This window comes from Nicotiana attenuata, unplaced genomic scaffold (assembly GCF_001879085.1).
Source record: "Nicotiana attenuata strain UT unplaced genomic scaffold, NIATTr2, whole genome shotgun sequence".
Lineage (NCBI taxonomy): Eukaryota > Viridiplantae > Streptophyta > Magnoliopsida > Solanales > Solanaceae > Nicotiana > Nicotiana attenuata.
In genome coordinates this window covers 80,329-102,801 of record NW_017671613.1, presented here as the reverse complement: position 1 = coordinate 102,801, position 22,473 = coordinate 80,329, and the positions used below count along the sequence as shown (strand labels likewise).

At 42.1% G+C, this 22,473-nt stretch overlaps 1 protein-coding gene across 1 annotated transcript; it reads left to right on the top strand.

Annotated features, from left to right (window-relative positions):
• Positions 1 to 556: 556 nt before the first annotated feature.
• LOC109209297 (ketohexokinase-like) lies at positions 557 to 9,276 on the top strand. Its single transcript, XM_019372544.1, has 13 exons — positions 557 to 827; positions 932 to 974; positions 1,073 to 1,162; positions 1,255 to 1,332; positions 5,088 to 5,162; positions 5,335 to 5,387; positions 6,007 to 6,169; positions 6,381 to 6,491; positions 6,908 to 7,034; positions 7,159 to 7,256; positions 8,292 to 8,430; positions 8,831 to 8,883; positions 8,970 to 9,276. The coding sequence occupies exons 1-13, from the start codon at positions 736 to 738 to the stop codon at positions 9,081 to 9,083; spliced, it is 1,236 nt and encodes a 411-aa protein (XP_019228089.1). The 5' UTR covers positions 557 to 735; the 3' UTR covers positions 9,084 to 9,276.
• The last annotated feature ends 13,197 nt before the right edge of the window (positions 9,277 to 22,473 follow it).

The window sequence follows — 22,473 nt, the reverse complement described above, 5'->3', positions numbered from 1 at the left end:
TAGTCCGTGCAAAAAAGAATGACCTCTTTCCCTATTTGGAAACAATTTACCTTTATGCAATGATTTATAGCCACACAAAATATATGTGCTTCATTTTACACCACAAGTTCAAAAGTATTCTCTCTTTTCTTAAACTCCGTCCCCAATCAAATTGATTCAAATAAATTGAAACGGAGGGAGTAATATTTTTTATATTTAAATTTTTTTATTTATGCTTTACTTTTACGCATAAGGATCTGTCTTTTAACCTAAGAAGTTCTAAAAATGTCATTTTCTTAATTTTAAAATTGTTAAGGAGCATGATGTACAAATAGCTCTGCACAAATATCAAAATTATAAGTTTAATTTTTTATTTTTTAAATTTTGTACCTGATTAAATTGTATCATATAAAATAAAATAAAAAATTATAAAATAATATTACTGTATGTATAAATCACTTATTTTTTGACCAAAAATAAATTAAATAATTTCACATTTTATCTTGAGATTATTTTCTTGATCTCGGAAATCAAAACCCCTAGGTTAGGGTGACTGTGTGAGTTTAATAACATATGATTATTGTATTTTGCTTATGTTGATTTCTCTGTGAAACAAACAAAAAAGTTTTGCCTACTTAGTTTGACCAACAAAGCTGGTGGTAAAAACCTCCTACACTGAGGAGCGCTGAGTTATCAACTTCATTTCCTCTGTGTCATCGCAAAATCACTGCTTTAGTAGTTGATCATCTCCAAAAAATGGCGACGTTTCATCTCCGATCACCGCCGTCAACTCTTCTGTATCATATTCCTCCACCCTGTAATCTTGCCTGCAAGTCTCCCTTTACTAGGTAAGTACCTTAATCTCGTACAAAGAATCACCTTTCTTTTAGCTTTCTCTTTGTGTATATTAGTAAACTGAACATATATAAATATCTTATTTGATCAAATTCAGGTTGAAAATGTCAACTCCGTCAACCCCAGAAAATCGCACTGTTGTGGGTCTTCCTCTTTTGACATGTCAAAAAATATTTATGCTGAAGCTGTTATATAATTTAATGTATTTTATTGAATTTGTTCTGCGTTTTTTGAGCAGCTAGGTTGTGGAATGGCGGCGGTGGATTTCCTAGTTGCTGTTGATTCTTATCCTAAGCCTGACGACAAGATTCGAAGCACCAGTTTTGAGGTTTTATTAATATTTGTGTGTGAATGTAGTGTGCTGTTTTTTTTTTTAATTGTTGAGTTGAAATTTCAAAGGAAAGTTTTGTTTTTTATTAGGTTCAAGGGGGTGGCAATGCAGGGAATGCATTAACTTGTGCGGCTCGTCTAGGCCTATCTCCAAGAATTATTTCAAAGGTCTGAGATTTTGTGGCTTATACATATACTATTTGATCGTTAACCGACTCACATTCTTGATTTTTTGTTCCTGCTATTCAAGTATAGATTTAGGTGTGTGAGTTTCTAATTTTTTTAGCAATTTACTTTATGTGATAAGAGCTTCAAAGGAGAACTCCTCTCTCTCTTATAGCTCCTAAGAATCATCTTTTTGTTGCATACAGATAAGCGTCAAACTGTGAGATATGAGATAAAGAATTCCAATATTGTGTTATACCACTGTTAAAGAACATAACTCCTGTCTTAGCTTGGTTGTGATGAGCTACTTGCTTGCTATTGGTATAACAAGCACCAATTTACCTCCTGCCACTATCATTTCCTAGAGAGTGGTTTGTAACACAGTTTAACCTCCATGTTCCTTTAATCTGGACTTGATTGGAGAAAATCCACCTTTTAACCCAGCCAAATATGTAAGAGCCCGTTTGGCTTAGCTGATTTAGAGTAGCTGATAAGCATTAGGTGCTGAAAAGCACTTTTAAGTGCTAAAGCTGATTTAAAAAATAAGCAGTCACGTGTTTGGATAAAAGTGCTGAAATTAATAATAAGCAGCTGAAGAACTGGGTATACGAAGAGTTTTGTTCTAAAAAGAAGTATTTTAGGGATAAAATAGTAAATATTTTGGTCAAACCTAAAGTGCTTATAAGCTGAAATTTGATAAGATGGAGGAGACCAACTTATGGCTTTTGGCTTATTTGCTTATAAGCACTTTTAATTTTACCAAACGCGTAGATAAGCCAAAAAGTGTTTATAAGCCAGTTTGACCAGCTTATAAGCTTAGCCAAACACCCTCTAAGTCTGCAAGAATAAATTTGCCCTACAATATGGGTGGTCAATATTCAACTATAAGTACTACTTCCTTTGAGACTTGCATAGCATGGAATAAATATGTATCTAATAAAACATAACCCAGCTGATTGTGCTATTTACTGTCACGACCCAATTCTATAATAAGCCGTGATGGCGCCTAACGCCGCCGCTAGGCAAGCCAACTGTGAACTAGTCACGTGATTTCTTCTTTTTAAATGACTTTTTCCAAGTAATTAAACTTCCCTTAAATTGAGTGCAACCATAATCATAGAATAAAACCCAAACCACAAGTCTACTACTGTGTGCCAAAACCTGGTGTCACAAGTGTATGAGCATTCTAGTAGAATATACAAAAACAAAATACTAGCCTACTGTTTGACATGAAATAGACAGAAAAAGTATAAGCAAAAGAAAGACTCCGGCTGCTGCCGAACGGGCTCAAAAGGGTAGCTCACCGCGAAGTCTCAGTAATCAGGGATGCGCGCCGGACTGATATCTAGATGCACCTGCCTCAGATCCTACATATTCAGTGCAGAAGTGTAGCGTGAGTACATAAACAACATGTACCCAATAAGGATCTAGTCTAACCTCGAAGAAGTAGTGACGAGGGGTCACTTCGACACTTACTATGGGCCAAAATATAAAATAATATGAAATTCTAATTAAACATGATGTATATATATAAGTGACAATGGGACTCGAAGCAAGAAATAAATAAGCAGTCCTTTCACCATTAATAAGAACCAAATCATTTTCCTCATTACATCTAACCTCTCAAGCCAATGAAACATTTTCAAATATAATAGGGTTTTCGGTATTATCACGTACGAATTATGCCGAGGACGTACGGCCCGATCCAGATATACATAAACATAAACCGTGTGCCTGCCGAGGGTCGTACGGCATGAACCATAGATGCATCTATTAACCTGCCGAGGCGAATGACCGCTTCCATGAGAGTAGTAGAAATTTACCTCGCTCGCGGAATATACTTGCGACGCGGTTGGACATAGTTTTCTCAAGTTAACATAATATCCCTCAATTCTTTCCAAACAAGAAATCAACTAGAAACTTTTAACATCTTGACATCCTCAATCTCCACTCTGTACAAGGCAATTAATAAGCATAATCAAATAACGATGTCAACAAAGCATGGTGTGAATCTAAAACTACCCGGACATAAGCATGAATAGTAGCTACCTACGGACTCTCGTCACATCGTGCATACGTAGCCCCCCACAGATGGAAACACATATTAACTAAATTCAACTATGGGGTTAATTCCGTCTTACAAGGTTAGAAAAGAGACTTACCTTGTCTCAAAGCCTACTTTCCGCTCCAAGATTGTGCGCGAACCCTCAATTTGGTGCCAAATAACTCGAAACTAGTCAAATGTTATATAAGATAATCCATTTATGCTCAAAAATTCATGTCCTAGCTATTAAAGTGATTACCAAACCCCAATTGAAGAATTCCCAAAATTCACCCCGGGCCCACATGCCCGGATTCCGGAAATTTTTGAAGAAAATTGTTACCCATAAACTCATGAAGTCAAATATATATTTTTCATCAAATTCCATAGCCGTTTTCGTGGTCAAATTCGATTTTTATCCAAAACCTAGGTTTTCATCTAAACCCTTGATTTCACCAATTTTTACATGTTAATCTACCCATAATCTATGTATTTAACTCGCGTTGTGTAGAAATTACTTAGCTCAAAGTGCTAGGTGAAAACCCCCTTCCAAGAGCTCCAAAAATCGCCCAAGAGATGAAAGAAAATGAGCTAAATGGCCTAAGTCTCGCATTATAGAGCTGTGCACAGGTCTATGATGTCAATGCGAAGGTCGCAAATGCGACAAATCCCTCGCAAATGCGAACCTGGGCTTCTGCTGCCAAGGTCGCAAATGCGACGAAAGAGTCGCAAATGCGGACACTGTTGAGGTCGCAAATGCGAACACTGCCTCAGGTCAGGCTTCTTCGCAATTGCGAAGCCTTTCTCGCAAATGCAAGGTTCGCAAATGCGAACATCATTTGCGAGACCTGCAGCACCAGCAATAAAACACCAGAAAAATGAAGTCTTTTCACAACCTTCCGAACATCCGAAACTCAGCCGAGCCCTCGAGGCTCCATACCAAACGCCTACACAAGTCTAACAACATCATACGAACTTGCTCGCGTAATCAAAACACTGAAATAACATCAAAAACCACGAATTGGTTGCCAAAACGCATGGATTAACTCATGAACTCAAAAACTTCCAAAGCCACTTCCGCGCGTTCGATTCCTATCAAATCAACTCGGAATGATGCCAAATTTTGCGTGCAAGTCTTAAATGACATCAAGGAACTATTCCCAGTCTCGGAATCCCATTTGGACCTCGATATCACCAAAACCTACTCCAAACCAAATTTAAAGAATTTCAAAAAACCTTCAAGGAACCAACTTTCATTATTAGGCGCCGAAACGCTCCTGGGTCATCCAAAGCCCGATCCGAGCATACGCCCAAGTCCGAATTCATCATACGAATCTATTGGAACTGTCAAATCCTGATTCCGAGGTCGTTTGCTCAAAACGTTGACCGAAGTCAAACTTAGCCTTTTTAGCCAACCTTAAGTAACCAAATATTCTGGTTTCAACCCGAACCCTTCCAAATCTCGAACTAACCATGCCCGCAAATCATAAAACAGTAAAAGCACATACGGGAAGTCTTATTTAGGGGAACGGGGTTCTAGAAGGCAAAACGACCGGTCGGGTCGTTACATTTACTGTATCATTCATGATTATTGCATAAAGAGTCACCAATAATTGTCTTCTATACAACTATTTTATTTGTTCACCTTTCTGCAAAGAAGCCTTTACCAATAATTCATTGGAAGTCTTCACATTTTTGTACCGCTTTCCGCCTGTAGATCGCGGATGACTCTCAAGGAAAAGGAATACTGGAAGAGCTAGAAGCTGATGGAGTTGATACATCATTTATGGTGGTGAGTTTGGCGAAGTTCAAACTTGAAGGTTCTTGCATGTTTCTCTTGAATAATTATAGACGGAGTTTCATGCATCTGTTGAAATAATCACCAATTTAACTGTCTCTGATATGTGGTAACATCAGATATAACTGAAGTATTTAATTCCTTGAACCTCTAATGTTGGGTTCAGGTTTCCAGAGGGGGCCATTCGACATTCTCTTACGTCATTGTTGATAGTCAAGAGTGAGTGCTCTCAATTTATGTTAACTGCCTTTTTTGTAAGTATTTATTGGCATGTATTTTGGTCTTTTTGAGCCTTTACCTCAATGCAACAATGTGGAACTTTTGCAGAATCAATTGTAATTACTTGTACTTTTGTAAAGCGGGTTTCAGTTGTGAACTATCTTTTTTGAGGACTAATATATCTTATGCGAAAAACAAGATATTTGTTTGTTGAATATTTGATATACGTGCTACTTGTAAGTTAGACTCAAAAAGCAACATAAATTATAATGTTAGATATGCTGGAAGTTATCCCTAGCCATCATAAATAAAAGAAAATAAATGAATAAAGTATGGAGAGGGATGTGTATGTTTGACTGAATAATTTTTCGTTTCTCCTTAAAAGTGCTTTTTCTTTTGCAAAAATTGGTCACTTGACTACATGTATGGCAGAGGTGGTCCGGAGTATTCAGTTAAAATTTCTCTCCACCATATTTGCAACGAGAGAAGTATAAATAGTTTAGAAAGTTTACTATATTTACTGTCTTTTGGTCTATACAAATGAATTGCTGACCCTTCTGCACTTGTTCTATTATAACTGTTAGCATTTCTCGTGATTAATATTTGTTTAATTTCCCAGGAAAACACGCACTTGTATTTACACTCCAGGATACCCCCCTATGATACCTGAGGATCTGTCCAAATCGAATCTGTCATCAGCTCTGGATGATGTGAAACTTGTCTATTTTGATGGAGTATTGCAAGAAACTGAATTGTTATCAGCTTTAGTTGTGGCCCAAGAGGTAATTTAACTTGGGCTTGTTTGTCACGCAAATGGAACTCATGGTTTGCAAAGATTGCTATCTTGCTGTCTGTTTCTGCTCATATTCCTTATATTCGCCCTAGATCCAACATATTGTATACTCAATTCTTTTTCTTGTTTTGTTCAAATTATCCATAGACTTATTTCAACCAAATGGAACTAACTGCATGCCTTTTGGATTCCCAGTGCAGGCACATCGGAGAAATATACCTATTGTAATTGATGCAGAAAGTAAAAGAGAAAGGGTAGATGACCTTTTGAACTTGGCAACTTATGTTGTATGCTCAGCGAGATTTCCACAGGCAAGTTAGCTACTCTGACAAACTGCAAACTCCTTTTGCTGCATGTTTTCAATCTGATTCTAATTCTTGGTTGCTAATAAGGTCTATGTGAATGAGAAAATATTTTCGATTTTAGATTGTTTCTTATTCTCCTGGGTATTTGTAGCAACTATGCTCCACTTGGAGTGAAATGTGTCATCTCCCCAATTTTAATTCGAAGACCGAGTCCCTTCCTCCCTCAGTGTTTAAACCTTTTCTTCCTTACAACTGTTTACCACATAATTGGGGAGTGAATTTGTTTTCAATACTATTTCTAAAACAAGGTGAAATAATATCATTCTTCTCTTCTTAGCTTTACTCTTGATACCTTTTTTTCCCGTTCCAACCTTTTGGAGGTTGAGCTTGACAAAATTGAAAAATGATCTATTGTCTCCCAGGTATGGACAGAGGCCTCTTCAGTCCCAGATGCTCTTGTTTCTGTACTTCTAAAGTTGCCAAACGTCAAATTTGTAATTGTGACATTGGGTGAAGATGGCTGCTTGATGCTACAAAGAGCTGAAGCTGGTATGCTTGCACACTTTTGGTTCTTCTGATGTATGTTAAGTGTCTGCTTGTAGGCAAAGAAGCTGTTTTGAAAGATGAAAAAGAGGTGTATTTATTTGCTTATTGCTATTGGGTTGATTTGCAGAGGATTTCCAGTCAGAAGAAGTTGATGTTGATGACTTGTTCAAGAAAATGAAGCAGAGAATTGATAGAGATTCACTCAGTCCAACTTGCGTATCCTCGGTAATTCACCAATAAGAAGATTTATCATTCAATAAACAGTTGAAGCATGGCCGCAGTGCTCACTGCTTAGACACACACATAGAAGTCCGTGTATACATTTAGAGCACGGGTAGGTTCTAGGTATCGTGCATAGCACGGGTAGGTTCCAAGTATCGTGTAGAGCACGGGTAGGATCCAATTGGCGATGTAGAGCAGGTGTAGGTTCTAGGTGGTCGTGTTGAGCACGGAAAGGTTTCAAGTGATCGTGCAGAACGCGAGTAGGTTCCAAGTGACCGTGCAGAGCACGAGTAGGTTCCAAGTGGGCGTGCAGAGCACGAGTAGGTTCCAAGTGGCCATGCAGAGCATGAGTAGTTTCTAAGTGGCCGGGCAGAGCACGGGTAGGTTCCAAGTGTCATGTAGTGCACGGGTAGGTTTCAAGTGGCTGTGCAGAGCAGAAGTAGGTTCCAAGTATCTTGCTGAGTACGAGTAGGTTCCAAGTGGCCGTGCAGAGCATGGGTTAGGTCCTAAGTGTCCGTGCAGAGCACGAGTAGGTTCCAAATGGCCGTGCAGAATGCGGGTAGGTCCCAAGCGGCCATACAAAGCACAGGTAGGTTCCAAGTGTCGTGCTGAGCACAAGTAGGTTTCAAGTGGCCGTGTAGAGCACGGGGTAGGTCCCAAGTGTCCGTGCTGAGCACGAGTAGGTTCCAAGTGGCCGTGCAGAGCGCGGGTAGGTCCCAAGCGGCCGTGCAGAGCACGGGTAGGTTCCAAGTGACTGTACAATGCACGGGTAGGTTCCAGGTGTCGTGCTGAGCACGGGTAGGTTCCACCTTTTTCTTGTACTTCATGGCATAGAGCTTTACAAATATGAATTGCCTCCACATGTTCTCTTTGCAGTCATACCATTACTCATCACTTTCTTAAATTTATCTTTTTATACGAGACTCTTGGTGCTGCTTATGAAGTTTTTTTTTCCAGTACTTCTTTTGAAGCTGAATAAGTATATTTCTAGATTCATTAAGTTATGATATCTGACATAAAGTACGTGTCTTCTTCTAGGATATCGCAAAATTACATGCAAAAGGCATCGGGACAGTGAGTGGGAAGCTGCTTTTAGGAACAGCTGAAAAGATACCGCCATCAGAACTAGTAGATACAACTGGTGCAGGCGATGCATTTATTGGAGCAGTTCTGTATGGTAAGAAAATTTATACTAATGTGTTATATTCCTGCGATCTCCTTTTTCCCCCACTTGTGACAATTGAAATCCAGAGCTTCTATCAACCTCAACCAGTTTCATACCTCCTTTCCGGATGCAAGTTAAAATCTAATAACATCATAGGCGGAGCCAGGATTTCAACCTTATGGATTCTGAATTTTAGAACAATAATTTCAAGTGCTAATGACTGGGTTCTAAATTTAGTATTTGTACATTTTTAATGATTTTTTTAACACTATTTAAACAAAAGCTACTGGGTTCGGTCGAACCCGTAGCTCGACTTCTGCCTCTGCCCATGAATAACATTGTTCCCTTCACGTTTGATCAGAGTTTTGTAATGGTTTCGTTTTTCATGGATTTCCCACTTGTTAATCTGCAGCTCTCTGTGCCAATATGCCAGCAGAAGAAATGTTGACATTTGCTTCTCAAGTGGTTAGTAGACTTATAAACTTTGTTTTGGTTTATTACATGTAGTAAATGCAAGAAAATCTAACTTGTGCTTTGTGGATTGATTGCAGGCAGGTATTGGGTGCAGGGCATTGGGAGCAAGAGCTGGTCTTCCCCATCTAACAGACCCTCGCTTGAGACCCTTTTTAGTGAACGATCCCCAAAATGTGGCCACATTACTGTAGCAGACAACAGAAATAAAAGTTATCAACTTGGGGAGTTTCTTTTCCTGTTGTTTTCTTTTTCTAGACATACATTCAGCTGCATTTGTGACATCTTGTGTGAAAGATTTGACCATTGAGCTTAAGACCTTCAAACTTTGTAGCAAGAACTTGAATTCTAATATGGAAAGTTTGTATCAGGAGCATTCCATCTTTATACTTTTGTGAAGCAGAAATAGTTTTTGATACAGCCATTACTGTAGGGTCTTTATGTTGACACTTTATTGGATTGCTGTGTTTCCTAAGGCCGGCTGTAATGATGTGACATGGAGATCCTTATAGGGGGAGAAATTAAAAAATAGTCAGATTTACAACTGGTCGTTCAAAAATAGCCCAGTTTCAAAAGTAATCGAAATTTAGTCAATTTTCATGTAAAGATAAATCTGAGCGAAAACACTGTTCAAAACCCGGAAAAAAACGCCAGTATATTATGCTGGAGTTCCAGCATAAGTATACTTGAACTTCAGCATATTATACTGGAGTTACAAGATAAGTATGCTGGAACTCCAGCATAGTATGATGGAGCTCCAGCATAAGTACACTAGAACTCCAGCATAGTATACTAGAGTTCCAGCAAGTATACTGGTAATATACTGGAGTTTGGAGCACTGGTGCTCCAGTCTCCAGTATATTACACTGGAGCCAGCAAAGTATACCAGTCCAGCATAATATGCTGGAGTTAACTCCAGTATATTATGCTGGACCGGTCTCTGCTGCAGCAAAATAGTGGCTATTTTTCATTGACTTGGTAAACACTGGCTCTTTTTGAATGACCAGTCCGAAAACTGGCTATACCGTGCTATTTTGACCCTTATAGGTGGGCGTATAAAGAGTTTAACTTGTATATTGTCACGACCCTAGTTCACCAACCGTGAACATGTCATGACGGCACCTGGTCCCCATGACCAGGTAGGCCTAACATTTGCGAAAATATATTAATTGCGGAAAAATAGAGAAAATCAAATCAAATATCTAAAAGAAACTGTACTGAATGCCGCTTGGCAAGTACAACTCAATATCACAAGTCTAAAACAATTCCCAAAACCCGGAAACTCACTGGCAACACAGGCTACAGAAGTGTATAGTAAAGGTTCCAAACTCCAGAATTTCTAACAACCGAAAGAAGGAAAAACTAAGTACTAAAGATAGAATAAGAGGGAGACTCGTCGGTCTGCGGACGCAGCAGATCTACCTCGAAGTCTCCGTAGTCCTCCTGCCTCACTGATAAGGCGCCTGAGTAGAGGTACCTGGATGATCTGCACATGAAAAAAACACATGCGCAGGAAGGGCATGAGTACACCACAGCGGTACTCAGTAAGTGCCAAGCCTAACCTCGGTTGGGTAGTGACGAGGAAGGTCAGGGCCATACTGAGACAAAACATAGTAATAACAATAATTAACAGTATGATAATCTGACAGAAATAATAAATACAGCAGTGAAATAAGACAGATTAAACAAGACAATAGCAAAATACACAAGAACGGAAACAACCACAGAATAAGTACAGCTCAACACCATGGTAACAATGAGGATCTCCCAGGATACCGTCCTGTAGTCCTTTTCTCAACCGTCCAGTGGATCTCCCGGGATACCGCCCCGTAGTCCATCATATGTGAATACCCGAAGGATCTCCCGGGATACCGTCCCGTAGTCCAACTGTCAATGTGCAGGGGGATCTATCGGGAATCTAACCCGCAGTCCCAAAGTAAAAGTGCAGGGTGATCTACCGGGAATCGAACCTGTAGTCCCAAAGTAAACAAACAAGGGGGGAGCTACCGGAATCCCACATCCGTAGTCCCAATGTAAATGCGCAATCACAACCAGAAGGTACACGGGAACGAAGTACAAAAGACAAGCAACAGATAGTACTGACCTAGCATGCTTCACGTAGTACAGTTAAGGCAACTTAAGCAATTAGGCAAGTTAAATCAACTAAACATGCTTTCCTAATCTAGCACAAGTTATAATTTCAAGTAGAATAAAGCAAATATGGAAGGAACTCAATCTCAATATCTTAAGAAAAATCGGGTTTTCCAACAATTGGCTCAAGTACACGCCCGTCACCTCGCGTACAAGGCACTCAAATCAACAAATAACAAATCCTAAGGGGAAAGGTCCCCCACACAAGGTTAGACAAGCCACTTACCTCGAACCGGCTCAATATCAATAGAAACCACGCCTTTGCCACGAGTATCCGACTCCAAATGGCCCAAATCTATTCAATTCAATTACATATCGTAAATAATATTGCAAACAACTGATTCCACTATTAAATTTAGAGCTAGGGCGCGAAAATAGGTAAAATCACCAAAATGCCCCTCCAGCCATCGTCTCGGAATCGAATAATTTTTACGTTTTCAGAACCCTCGTACTCTCACGAGTCTAACCATATAAAAATCTCCCAAATCGGAGGTCAAATGACCCCTCAAAACCCCATAGATAGGTCTAAGAAGTTTACCCACTTCCCATTCAAAAACACGAAATTAAAGGGTGAATTTGCGATTAGATTAATGGGTTTTAGTCATAGGAGAGTAGAGAATCGTTACCCGGTGATTGCCCTTGAAAAACCCTTGAAATTGCTCCCAAATCCGAGCTCCAAACCTTGAGTTTTGATAAAAATGGCAAAACCTCGTTTTTGAAATGTTAAGTACTGTTCAGGAGTCTAAAGCATCGCGATCGCGATAGGAAGCACGCGTCCGCGAAGAAGGAAAATATCAGGGCCCAAAAATGCCCTTCGCGATCGCGGAGGGAGGAGCGCGAACGCGAAGGCCAGGGGATCAAGAACTACGCGAACGCGACAAGGCTTACGCGAACGCGATGGAGGAAATAGTGAAGCTACGCGGACGCGGGTGATCTTATGCGAACGCGAAGAGGAACGGGACCCCCTCTCCAGACTTACACTACGCGAATAGAGTGGCCGCGAACGCGATGAGAGGATAGGCTACTACTACGCGAACGCGGTGCCTTCTTCGCGAACGCGAAGAAGGAATTCAGACCTGCAACTTCTGCAACATTTCCAAACTTCAAATTGCTCGGATGAGCATCCGAAACACACCCGAGGCTCCCGGGACCTCAACCAAACCTACGGACATATCCCATAACATCATTCAAACTTGTACCAATCCTTAAACCACCTAAAACAACGCCGGAAACACGAATTAATCAAAGATTCAAGCCTAAGAACTTCAAATTCCAACGAAACACACTTTCGATCAAAAACCTAACCACACCTCGTCCGATTGACCTGAAATTTTGCACGCACGTCCCAAATGACATGAAGGTGCTATAGAAACTTCCGAAATTCCATTCCGACCCTCGGCTCAAAAATTCACTATCGGACCGGAAATTTAAAAAATTCAAACTTCGGCATTTCAAGCCTAAATGAGCTACGAGCTTCCAAAATGCATTCCGAACACGCTTCCAACCCCGAAATCACCTAATGAAGCTAACGGAACCATCGGATTTCCATTCCGAGGTCGTCTTCACACTGTTCCGATTACGGACCATCTTTCAACACTTAAGCTCTCATTTAGAGACTAAGTGTCCCAAAACACTCTGAACCCTAACACCGAACGTCCCGGCATACCAAAATAGCAGAAATGAACTTAGGGGAAGCGGTAAATGGGGGATCGGGGCATAAATTCCAAAAATGACCGGCCGGGTCGTTACATCTATTTTGTAAAAATAGCACGGTCTAGCCAATTTTCGGATTGGACATTCAAAAATAGCCAGCGTTTACCAAGTCAATGAAAAATAGCCACTATTTTGACAGAGACTGGTCCAGCATAATATACTGGAGTTCGGTGCACCTGTATATGAACTTCCAGCATATTATGCTGGAACTCCAACACACAGAAAGCTCCAGCATAATATACTGGAGATTCCAGCACTTGTTTATGAACTTCCAACATATTATACTGGACCGGTATACTTTGCCGGAACTCCAGTATATTATGCTGGAGTTCTAGTGTACTTATGCTGGAACTCCAGCATAATATACTGGCGTATTTTTCGGGTTTTGAACAGTGTTTTCGCTCAGATTTATCTTTACATGAAAATTGGCTACATTTCGATTACTTTTGAAACTGGGCTATTTTTTAACGACCACTTGTAAATCTGGCTATTTTTGAATTTCCCCTGTATATGCTAGCAGTGTATCATTTTTTTATACATTATGTAGTTATGCTGAGATACAATATATAGGTAACCCTTTATAGTAAGCCTAAATTTGGTTTTGTAGATAGTAAACTAACTATATAACCTACTATTATAGGTTAAAATGCACTGATATGGTAAATAATATTTAAATCCAGAATATGTGGAAAGCATCCTCCAAAGTTCAATCAAAACAAACAAAAATATGGGGAAATAAAAGAAGAGAAATAGGCAGATTTACAACTGGTAATTGAAAGATAGGCACAATTTCAAAAGTAATCGAAATTAGCCACTTTTTCATGTCTGAACAAAAACACCCTTAAAAGTCCGAAAGAAACTCCAACATAATATGCTGGATTTCGAATTTTATACAGAGATTCCAGCATAAGTGCTGCAATTTCATAATGTACTGGAGTTTCAACATAATATGTTGGAAGTTTGTAGCAGGAGCTCCGTAATCCAGCATATTATGCTGGAACTTTCCATGTGCTGGAAGTTTATACACAGGAGCTCCATAATCCAACTTATTATGCTGGAATTTTCCATGTTTCAACAAAATATTAGCTATTTTTCAATGACTTTGCAAATACTGGCTATTTTTTAATTACTCGTCTATAAACTGGCTAGCCCATGTGTGACGACCCAAAGGGTCATCACTTGTTTCCTTACTCATTCTGTGCTTCTGAGGCCTTGAAAATATCATTTGGGGTTGCCTCGATTTGCGTGCGCAGTCCGGGCGCGTAGCCGAAAAGCTTAAATATGAATTCTGTGAGAAAAATGCTAAATTTTGATATTAAATTGAATAAATTTGACTTCGGTCAACATTTTGGGTAAACGGACCCGAACCCGTGATTTGATAGTTCCGGAGGGTCCGTAGGAAAATATGGGACTTGGGCGTATGCCCGGAATCGAATTCCGAGGTCCCAGGCCCGAGAAATGAATTTTTGTGTGAAATTATTTTCTGGAAATAATTAAGGAAATTGGAAATGAAATTTGATTAAAGACTGTGGTATCGGGCCCGTATTTCGGTTCCGGCACCCAGTACAAGTCTTATATATGGTTTAAGCGCTTTCTGTAAATTTTGGTTGAAATCGGACGTCGTTTGACGTGTTTCGGACTTAAAACTCTAAATTTGAAAGTTTATGAAGTTTGAAGAAAAACTGGTGATTTTGAGGTTTGATTCATTATTTTGATGTTATTTTGGCGATTTGATCGCACGGATAAGTCCGTAGGATGTTTTTAAGATTGTGCGCATATTTGGTTTGGAGCCCCGAGGGCTCGGGTGAATTTTGGATAGGTGTCGGAGTGCATTTTTGAACTTAGGAAAATCTGGCATTTCAGTTCTGCAATTTTCGCAATTGCGAAGCAGGCCTCGCAATTGCCCTCCCAATTGCGAGCTCGCAAATGCGAGCCTGGCATCGCAATTGCGAGGAAGGGGGCATTGTGCTGGGTTTGCAAATGCGACCAAAAATCTCGCAAATGCGAGGTTGGACATTTCGCAAATGCGAAGTTTAGTGTCGCAAAGCGAAGACCCCCAAACTGGCCTGAGTTCGCAAATGCAAACATTTTTCTGGCATTTCCCATACCTGCAGGGTTCGCAATTGCGAACCCAACTTCGCATTTCCCATATCCGCAGCCCAGCATATTTTAACTTCGCATTTCCCATATCCGCAGCCCAGCATATTCTACTCATTTCTTTCAATCATTAACATCATTTAACATGTTTTCCACTTAAAATCAATGATTTTCATGGGTGAAATTGGGGGTTTTGGGTAGAACCTAGGTTTTCTAAAAATTGGGGTTTTGGACCTCAATTTGAGGACCGATTTCAAAACAAATTACATATTTGAGTTCGTGAGGGAATGGGTAACCGGGTTTTGGTTCGAACTTTGGGTTTTGACCACGTGGGCCCGGGGGCGATTTTGAAAATTTTGGGAAAAACTTTGGGAAATTCATTTTTATGCATTCAAATTGATTCATTTAGTATTTATTAAAGTAATTAAGTAATTTGTGGCTAGATTCGAGCGGATTGGAGGTGGAATCACGGGGTAAAGCCATAGTTGAGGCTTGAGTTGAGTTCAAGGCATCGGGTAAGCGTTTGGTTTAACCCTAGCTTGAGGGAATAGGAGTTGAGTCTTATTTGTAACTTGCTAATTGTCGAGTACGATGTATAGGCATGGTGACGAGTATCTATACATTGGTGTCCAGCATGACCGTGAGTCCTTATTTTGCGAATAGTTTGGTTGTTGTTATGCCTTCCATTCTTAAATGATGACTTCTATATGTTGTAAAGATCTTGTGGAAGAGATTGTGATCTTTGAACTTCGTGGAGCATTGGCTCGGGTTGAAATACAAATTGTGAAGGTATATGAGATAAGTAACTCCTTGGAGCATTGGCTCAAGTGATAATGTGAACTTTGAGATGAAAGTGAAAGAAAGAGAAGAGTTAATGATTTATTCCCTTGCCGGGACGTTGTTGGTTATTGATGTTGTACCCTTGTCGGGTTTTTATTTGTTTGTTTGTGTACCCTTGCCGGGACTCCCATTCTTGTTTTATTATTCCCTTACCCTGGTTTGTGATTGTTGATTGGGTGAGGAAGAGTGTTAAAGCACGAAGGGTGATGCCGTGCATTGAATGATATTTGTGGATCGGGTTGCGCGCCGCAACAATGTTAAATGATATGGATCGGGTTGCACGCCGCAACAATGATATTTGTGGATCGGGTTGTACGCCGCAACAATGCTAAACGATATGGATCGGGTTGCACGCCGCAACAGTGTTGTTATATATTGGGATCGGGTTGCGCGCCGCAACAATTATTGATACAAGTGTGTTTATTTTGGATATAAGTTTCTTGTCCGCTGTAAATTCTAAGTTGCCCTTAGACTGTTACTCTGGATTTACTGTTGATATTGTTATCTCCCCACAGCATGCCTCCCCTCCCAAATTGTTTACTTGTCTTGTATTGCGATTCCGTTGTATGTACATAATTGCACAGGTTTATGTGGTGGTCCAGTCTAGCCTCGTTACTACTTCGCCGGGGTTAGGCTAGACACTTACCAGCACATGGGGTCGGTTGTGCTGATACTACACTCTGTGCTATTTTGCACAGATCCAGGTTTCGAGCAGCAGCAACAGTAGTGTGGGAGCAGTCTTCATTTCAGCGAGACCTGAGGTAGCCTTGCAGGCGTCCGCAGGCCCGTCATCTCCTCTATCCTTTATTTTTATCTGTTATCTCATTGTATTCGAGACAAACAACTTATGTTCTCATTCAGACGTTTGTATGTGGTAATCTTAGCAGTTCGTGAGTACAGTGACACCAGTCTTGGGTAGATGATTTTGTTTAACTTTCCGCATTTCTATTCAGTTTTTTATAAAATGTTAAGACTTCCGCTTATTATTGAATTTCGTTGCTTTTTGTATTATTGTCGTAAATTGTTAAAATGGATTAGGTTATTAATGGACAAGTAATTAAGTTTGGCTTGCCTAGCTCTCATTAGTAGGCGCCATCACGACTCCCGGGGGTGGGAAATTCGGGTCGTGACAAGTTGGTATTAGAGCTCTACGTTATATAGGTCTCACAACTCACGGACAAGCTTAGTAGAGTCTGAGGGATCGGTACGGAGACGTCTGTATTTATCCCCAGAGGCTACCGAGTTAGGAAAAGTTTCACATTTGTTCTTTCATTGTCGTGCGGTTTGGTTTCTCCATGCTAATTGAACTTCTACTCTGTTCTTTCACAGATGGCGAGAACACGTGCTTCCTCATCTTTCAATCAGCAGTCCAAGCCCCAGACAGCTCCCGCTAGGGGCAGAGGGCGAGGCCGTGCTAGAGGCCGAGGTAGGGGCGGAGCTCAGCCCCGAGCAGCAGCACCAGTGGCGGAGCCTCAGGTTGACATTGACGAGGAGATTCCGACCCCAGCCCCAGCAGTTCCGGTGGGCCCAGCTCAGGTCCCAGAGGGATTTATTGCTACCCGAGTTCTTCAGGACGCTCTGGTCCGATTGGTGAGTCTCATGGAGAGTGTTACTCGAGCAGGTTTGCTTCCTGTAGCACCAGCCGTCTCTCAGGCTGGAGGAGGGGCCCAGACTCCTGCTACTCGTACTCCGGAGTAGGGAGTTCCCCCAATTCAGACTCCAGCAGTTCTGCCAGTTAGAGCAGCTCAGCCAGGTGTGGTAGCCCAGGCCGGTGATGGGGCAGCTATGTCTGCCGATGCTTTATGGAGGTTGGACAGGTTCACCAAGTTCTTCACTACTACTTTCAGCGGTGCATCTATCGAGGATCCTCAGGATTATTTGGACAGCTGCCACGAGGTTCTTCGGAACATGGGTATTGTTGAGTCCAATGGAGTTGATTTCGCTGAATTTTGCCTATCTGGATCCGCCAAGACTTGGTGGAGGGATTTCTGTTTAGCTAGACCAGCAGGGTCTCCAGCCTTGACATGGGATCAGTTTTCAGTGTTGTTTCTGGAGAAGTTTCCCCTTATCACACAGCGTGAGGCCTATCGGAGGCAGTTCGAGCGTCTCCATCAGGGATCCATGTCAGTCACCCAGTACGAGACCAGGTTTATTGAGTTGGCTCGCTATGCTATTGTCATACTCCCCACTTAGAGGGAGAGAGTGAGACGGTTTATTGATGGACTCATTCAGCCTATTCGTCTCTAGATGGCTAGAGAGGCGGGGAGTGATATCACTTTTCAGGAGGCGGCCAATGTGGCCCGGAGGATTGAGATGGTATTATCGCAGGGGGGTGGTCATGGGGGAGACAAGAGAGCCCGTCATTCCGGCAGATTCAGTGGTACCTCGTCTGGAGGTAGAGATTCATATGGTAGAGGCCATCCTCCTAGGCCCTTTCAGTCAGCTCTCTAGGTTTCTCACGGTACATCAGGTGGCCGTGGTTCTCAGGCACATTATTCTGATCAGCAGTCATTCAGTGCACCGCCAGCTCCTATCAGCGCACCGCCACTTTAGAGTTTCCGTGGGGATCATTCAGGTCGCCAGGGTCAGCCTCAGTTTCCTCAGCCACAGTGTTCAGATGGATGTTATGAGTGTGGTGAGTATGGTCACATCAGGAGGGCTTTCCCGAGGTTGAGGGGTACTCAGTCGCAGCAGCAGGGCCCCCGTCCTATGATTCAGGCACCAGATGCTCCACATCCAGCTCAGCCAGCTATAGGCGGGGGTAGAGGTACTAGAGGTGGAGGTAGAGTTCATAGGGGTGGAGCTCAGACCGCCAGGGATGGAGGCCATCCAGCAGCAGATCGACCTAGAGATATGGTTCAGGGTGGTGGGGCCCAGCCCCGATGTTATGCTCTTCAGGCTAGGCCCGAGGCAGAGGCTTCAAATGCGGTTATTACAGGTGCGGTTCTGGTTTGTGATAGAGATGCTTCAGTGTTGTTTGATCTGGGGTTTACGTATTCGTATGTGTCATCCTATTTTGCCCCGTATTTGATCATGCCTAGTGATGCATTGGGTATTCCTGTTTATGTGTCTACACCGGTGGGTGATTCCATTGTGGTCGATCGAGTCCATCGCTCTTGTGTTGTGGTGATTGGGGTCTGGAGACTCGTGTAGATTTATTGCTTTTAGATATGTTCGACTTTGATATTATATTGGGGATGGACTGGTTATCACCCTATCACGCTATCTTGGACTGCCATGCCAAGACTGTGACCTTAGCTTTACCGGGTATGCCTCGTTTATAGTGGAGAGGGACTCCAGGTCATTCTACCCGCAGTGTTATATCGTATGTGAAGGCTCGACGTATGGTCGAGAAGGGGTGTTTGGCTTATCTAGCTTATGTTCGGGATTCCAGTGCTGAGGTTCCCTCTATCGATTCTGTGCCCGTTGTTCGTGAGTTCCCTGATGTTTTTCCTTCAGACCTGTCGGGTATGCCACCCGACAGGGATATAGNTGAGTTTTGGAGTTTAGCAGCCATTTTGTTCATGCCTTTGAAGAGTTTGGAGGCGATTTAGTCTGTATGGTGTGGCGTGTGAGGGGTTCACTGATCACAAGAGTCTTCAGTACTTGTTCAAGCAAAAGGAGTTGAATTTGAGGCAGGAGAAGGTGGTTGGAGTTGTTGAAGGATTATGATGTCACCATTCTTTATCGATCCGGGGAAGGCCAACGTAGTGGCCGATGCTTTGAGTAGGAAGTCAGCCAGTATGGGCAGTCTCGCTTATATTCCGGTCAGCCAGAGGCCGCTTGCTTTGGATGTTCAGGCTTTAGCCAATCAGTTCGCGAGACTGGATGTTTCTGAGCCCAGTCGTGTGTTAGCTTGCACGGTCGCTCGTTCTTCATTATTAGAGCGTATCCGTGATCGGCAGTTTGATGATCCTCATTTGTGTGTCCTTAGAGACACGGTGCAGCGAGGAGGTGCCAAGCAGGTTACCTTAGATGCGGATGGAGTTTTGAGATTGCAGGGGCGAGTTTGTGTGCCCAACGTGGATGGGCTTCGAGAGTTTATTTTAGAGGAGGCCCATAGCTCCAGGTACTCTATTCATCCGGGCGCCGCGAAGATGTATCAGGATTTGCGGCAGCATTACTGGTGGCGTAGAATGAAGAAGGATATCGTAGCATATGTGACTCGTTGATTGAATTGTCAGCAGGTTAAGTACGAGCATCAGAGGCCTGGTGGTGTATTCTAGAGAATTGAGCTTCCCGAGTGGATGTGGGAGCGGATTACTATGGATTTTGTTACTGGACTTCCGCTGACTCGGAAAAAGTTCGATGCGATATGGGTTATTGTTGATAGGCTGACCAAGTCAGCACATTTCATTCCTGTGGCAGTCTCCTATTCTTCTGAGAGATTAGCTGAGATTTATATCCGGGAGATTGTTCGCCTTCATGGTGTGCCGGCATCTATCATTTTGGACCGGGGTACGCAGTATACCTCGCGCTTCTGGAGAGCAGTTCAGCGAGAGTTGGGCACACGGGTTGAGTTGAGCACAATATTTCATCCCCAGACGGACGGGCAGTCCGAGCGGACTATTCAGATTTTGGAGGATATGCTTCGAGCTTGTGTGATTGACTTTGGAGGTTCGTGGGATCAGTTCTTGCCTTTAGCAGAGTTTGCCTACAACAACAGCTATAAGTCGAGCATTCAGATGGCTCCTTATGAGGCTTTATATGGTAGGCGGTGTCGGTCTCCAGTTGGATGATTTGAGCCGGGAGAGGCTCGGTTGTTAGGTACAAATATGGTTCAGGAGGCCTTGGACAAGGTCAAGATCATTCAGGATAGGCTTCGTTTAGCTCAGTCTAGGCAAAAGAGTTATGCAGATCGCAAGGTTCGAGATGTGGCATTTATGGTTGGTGAGCGGGTATTGCTCCGAGTATCGCCTATGAAGGGCGTGATGAGATTTGGGAAGAAGGGCAAGCTTAGCCCAAGGTTTATTGGTCCGTTTGATATTCTCGATCGAGTGGGAGAGGTGGCTTATAGACTTGCATTGCCGCCTAGCTTATCGCCGTACATCCAGTTTTTCATGTATCCATGCTTCGGGGATATCACGGCGATCCAGCCCACGTGTTAGACTTCAGCACTGTCCAGTTGGACAAGGACTTGTCTTATGAGGAGGAGCCGGTAGCTATTCTGGACCGGCAGGTCCGTTAGTTGAGATCCAAGAGTTTTCCTTCTGTTCGTGTTCAGTGGAGAGGTCAGCCTCCTGAGGCATCGACCTGGAGTCCGAGTCTGACATGCGGAGTCGTTATCCTCATCTTTTCCCCTACTCAGGTATTTCTTTCTTTTGTCCGTTTGAGGACGAACGGTTATTTTAGAGGTGGAGAATGTGACGACCCAAAGGGGTCATCACCTGTTTTCTTATTCATTCCGTGCTTCTGAGGCCTTGAAAACCTCATTTGGGGTTGCCTCGATTTGTGTGCGCAGTCCGAGCGCGTAGCCGGAAAGCTTAAATATGAATTCTGTGAGAAAAATGCTAAATTTTGATATTAATTTGAATAAATTTTACTTTGGTCAACATTTTGGGTAAACGGACCGGGACCCGTGATTTGACGGTCCCGGAGGGTCCGTAGGAAAATATGGGACTTGGGCGTATGCCCGGAATCGAATTCCGAGGTCCCAAGCCCGAGAAATAAATTTATGTGTGAAATTGTTTTCTGGAAATGATTAAGGAAAATAAAAATGAAATTTGATTAAAAGACTGTGGTACCGGGCCCGTATTTTGGTTCCGGCGCCCGGTACAAGTCTTATATATGGTTTAAGCGCTTTTTGTAAAGTTTGGTTGAAATCGGACGTCGTTTGACGTGTTTCGGACTTAAAACTCTAGATTTGAAAGTTTATGAGGTTTGAGGAAAAACTTGTGATTTGAGGTTTGATTCATTGTTTTTGATGTTATTTTGGCGATTTCATCGCACGGATAAGTCCATAGGATACTTTTGAGGTCGTGTGCATATTTGGTTTGGAGCCCCGAGGGCTCGGGTGAGTTTTTGGATAGGTGTCGGAGTGCATTTTTGAACTTAAGAAAAATCTGGCATTTCAGTTCTGTAATTTTCGCAATTGCGAAGCAGGCCTCACAATTGCGAGCTCGCAAATGCGAGCCTGGTGATCACGCCCAACTCTAGTCCTAAAAAGGATAAGCGGTCGCTGCAAATATAATCCGGTCTAAAAGTCCGGAGTCGAATCCCACAGAGAACTAAGATTTCGCTGTATCTGTTTAATATCACCAAGAAGACAAGATTGAAAATAAATAAACAGCTGAAAACTAACTATGCTTGAATTGTAAACAATTAGAATAAAGGTCTAAGGTAATGGTTTCCCCCATTGTTGATTTCCTTGGTTGTATGTTTCTTATAGCGTTGAATTAGTTGCCTCTATCAATCATGAACTCTCCAGTTATCATAAATCTCTCTCAAGCAATTATGATAATTTACTAGACGCACTCTCTCAAGCTACGCTAGCTAGATTCGCATTACAGTTCACTTAGATCGCACCCGAGGTATCGTTATCTCTAATCCAACCTCTAAACCCTCGGTTATGACTCTCGCCTATACTCCAGGAGTGATGTTGTTCAAACAACTACCCAAATATGCACTCTCTCTCAAGCAGATACATAATAAATAGGAACGACTAATTGAGGATCCTTTCAATTAACCACAATCAAAACATAGTTGAACAAATAGAGATTAAACTAATTCAAATCTATATTACTTATAACAACCAATTCATCCCCAACGGGTTTCACCAAAATC

Bases quoted from the DNA above. Each gene is read 5' to 3' on its own strand.
- LOC109209297 (XM_019372544.1), top strand. From the start codon at position 736: ATGGCGACGTTTCATCTCCGATCACCGCCGTCAACTCTTCTGTATCAT. The intron at 975-1,072 runs GTGGGTCTTCCT...TTTTTTGAGCAG, and splicing joins CCCCAGAAAATCGCACTGTT to CTAGGTTGTGGAATGGCGGC. The intron at 6,170-6,380 runs GTAATTTAACTT...TTCCCAGTGCAG, and splicing joins CTTTAGTTGTGGCCCAAGAG to GCACATCGGAGAAATATACC.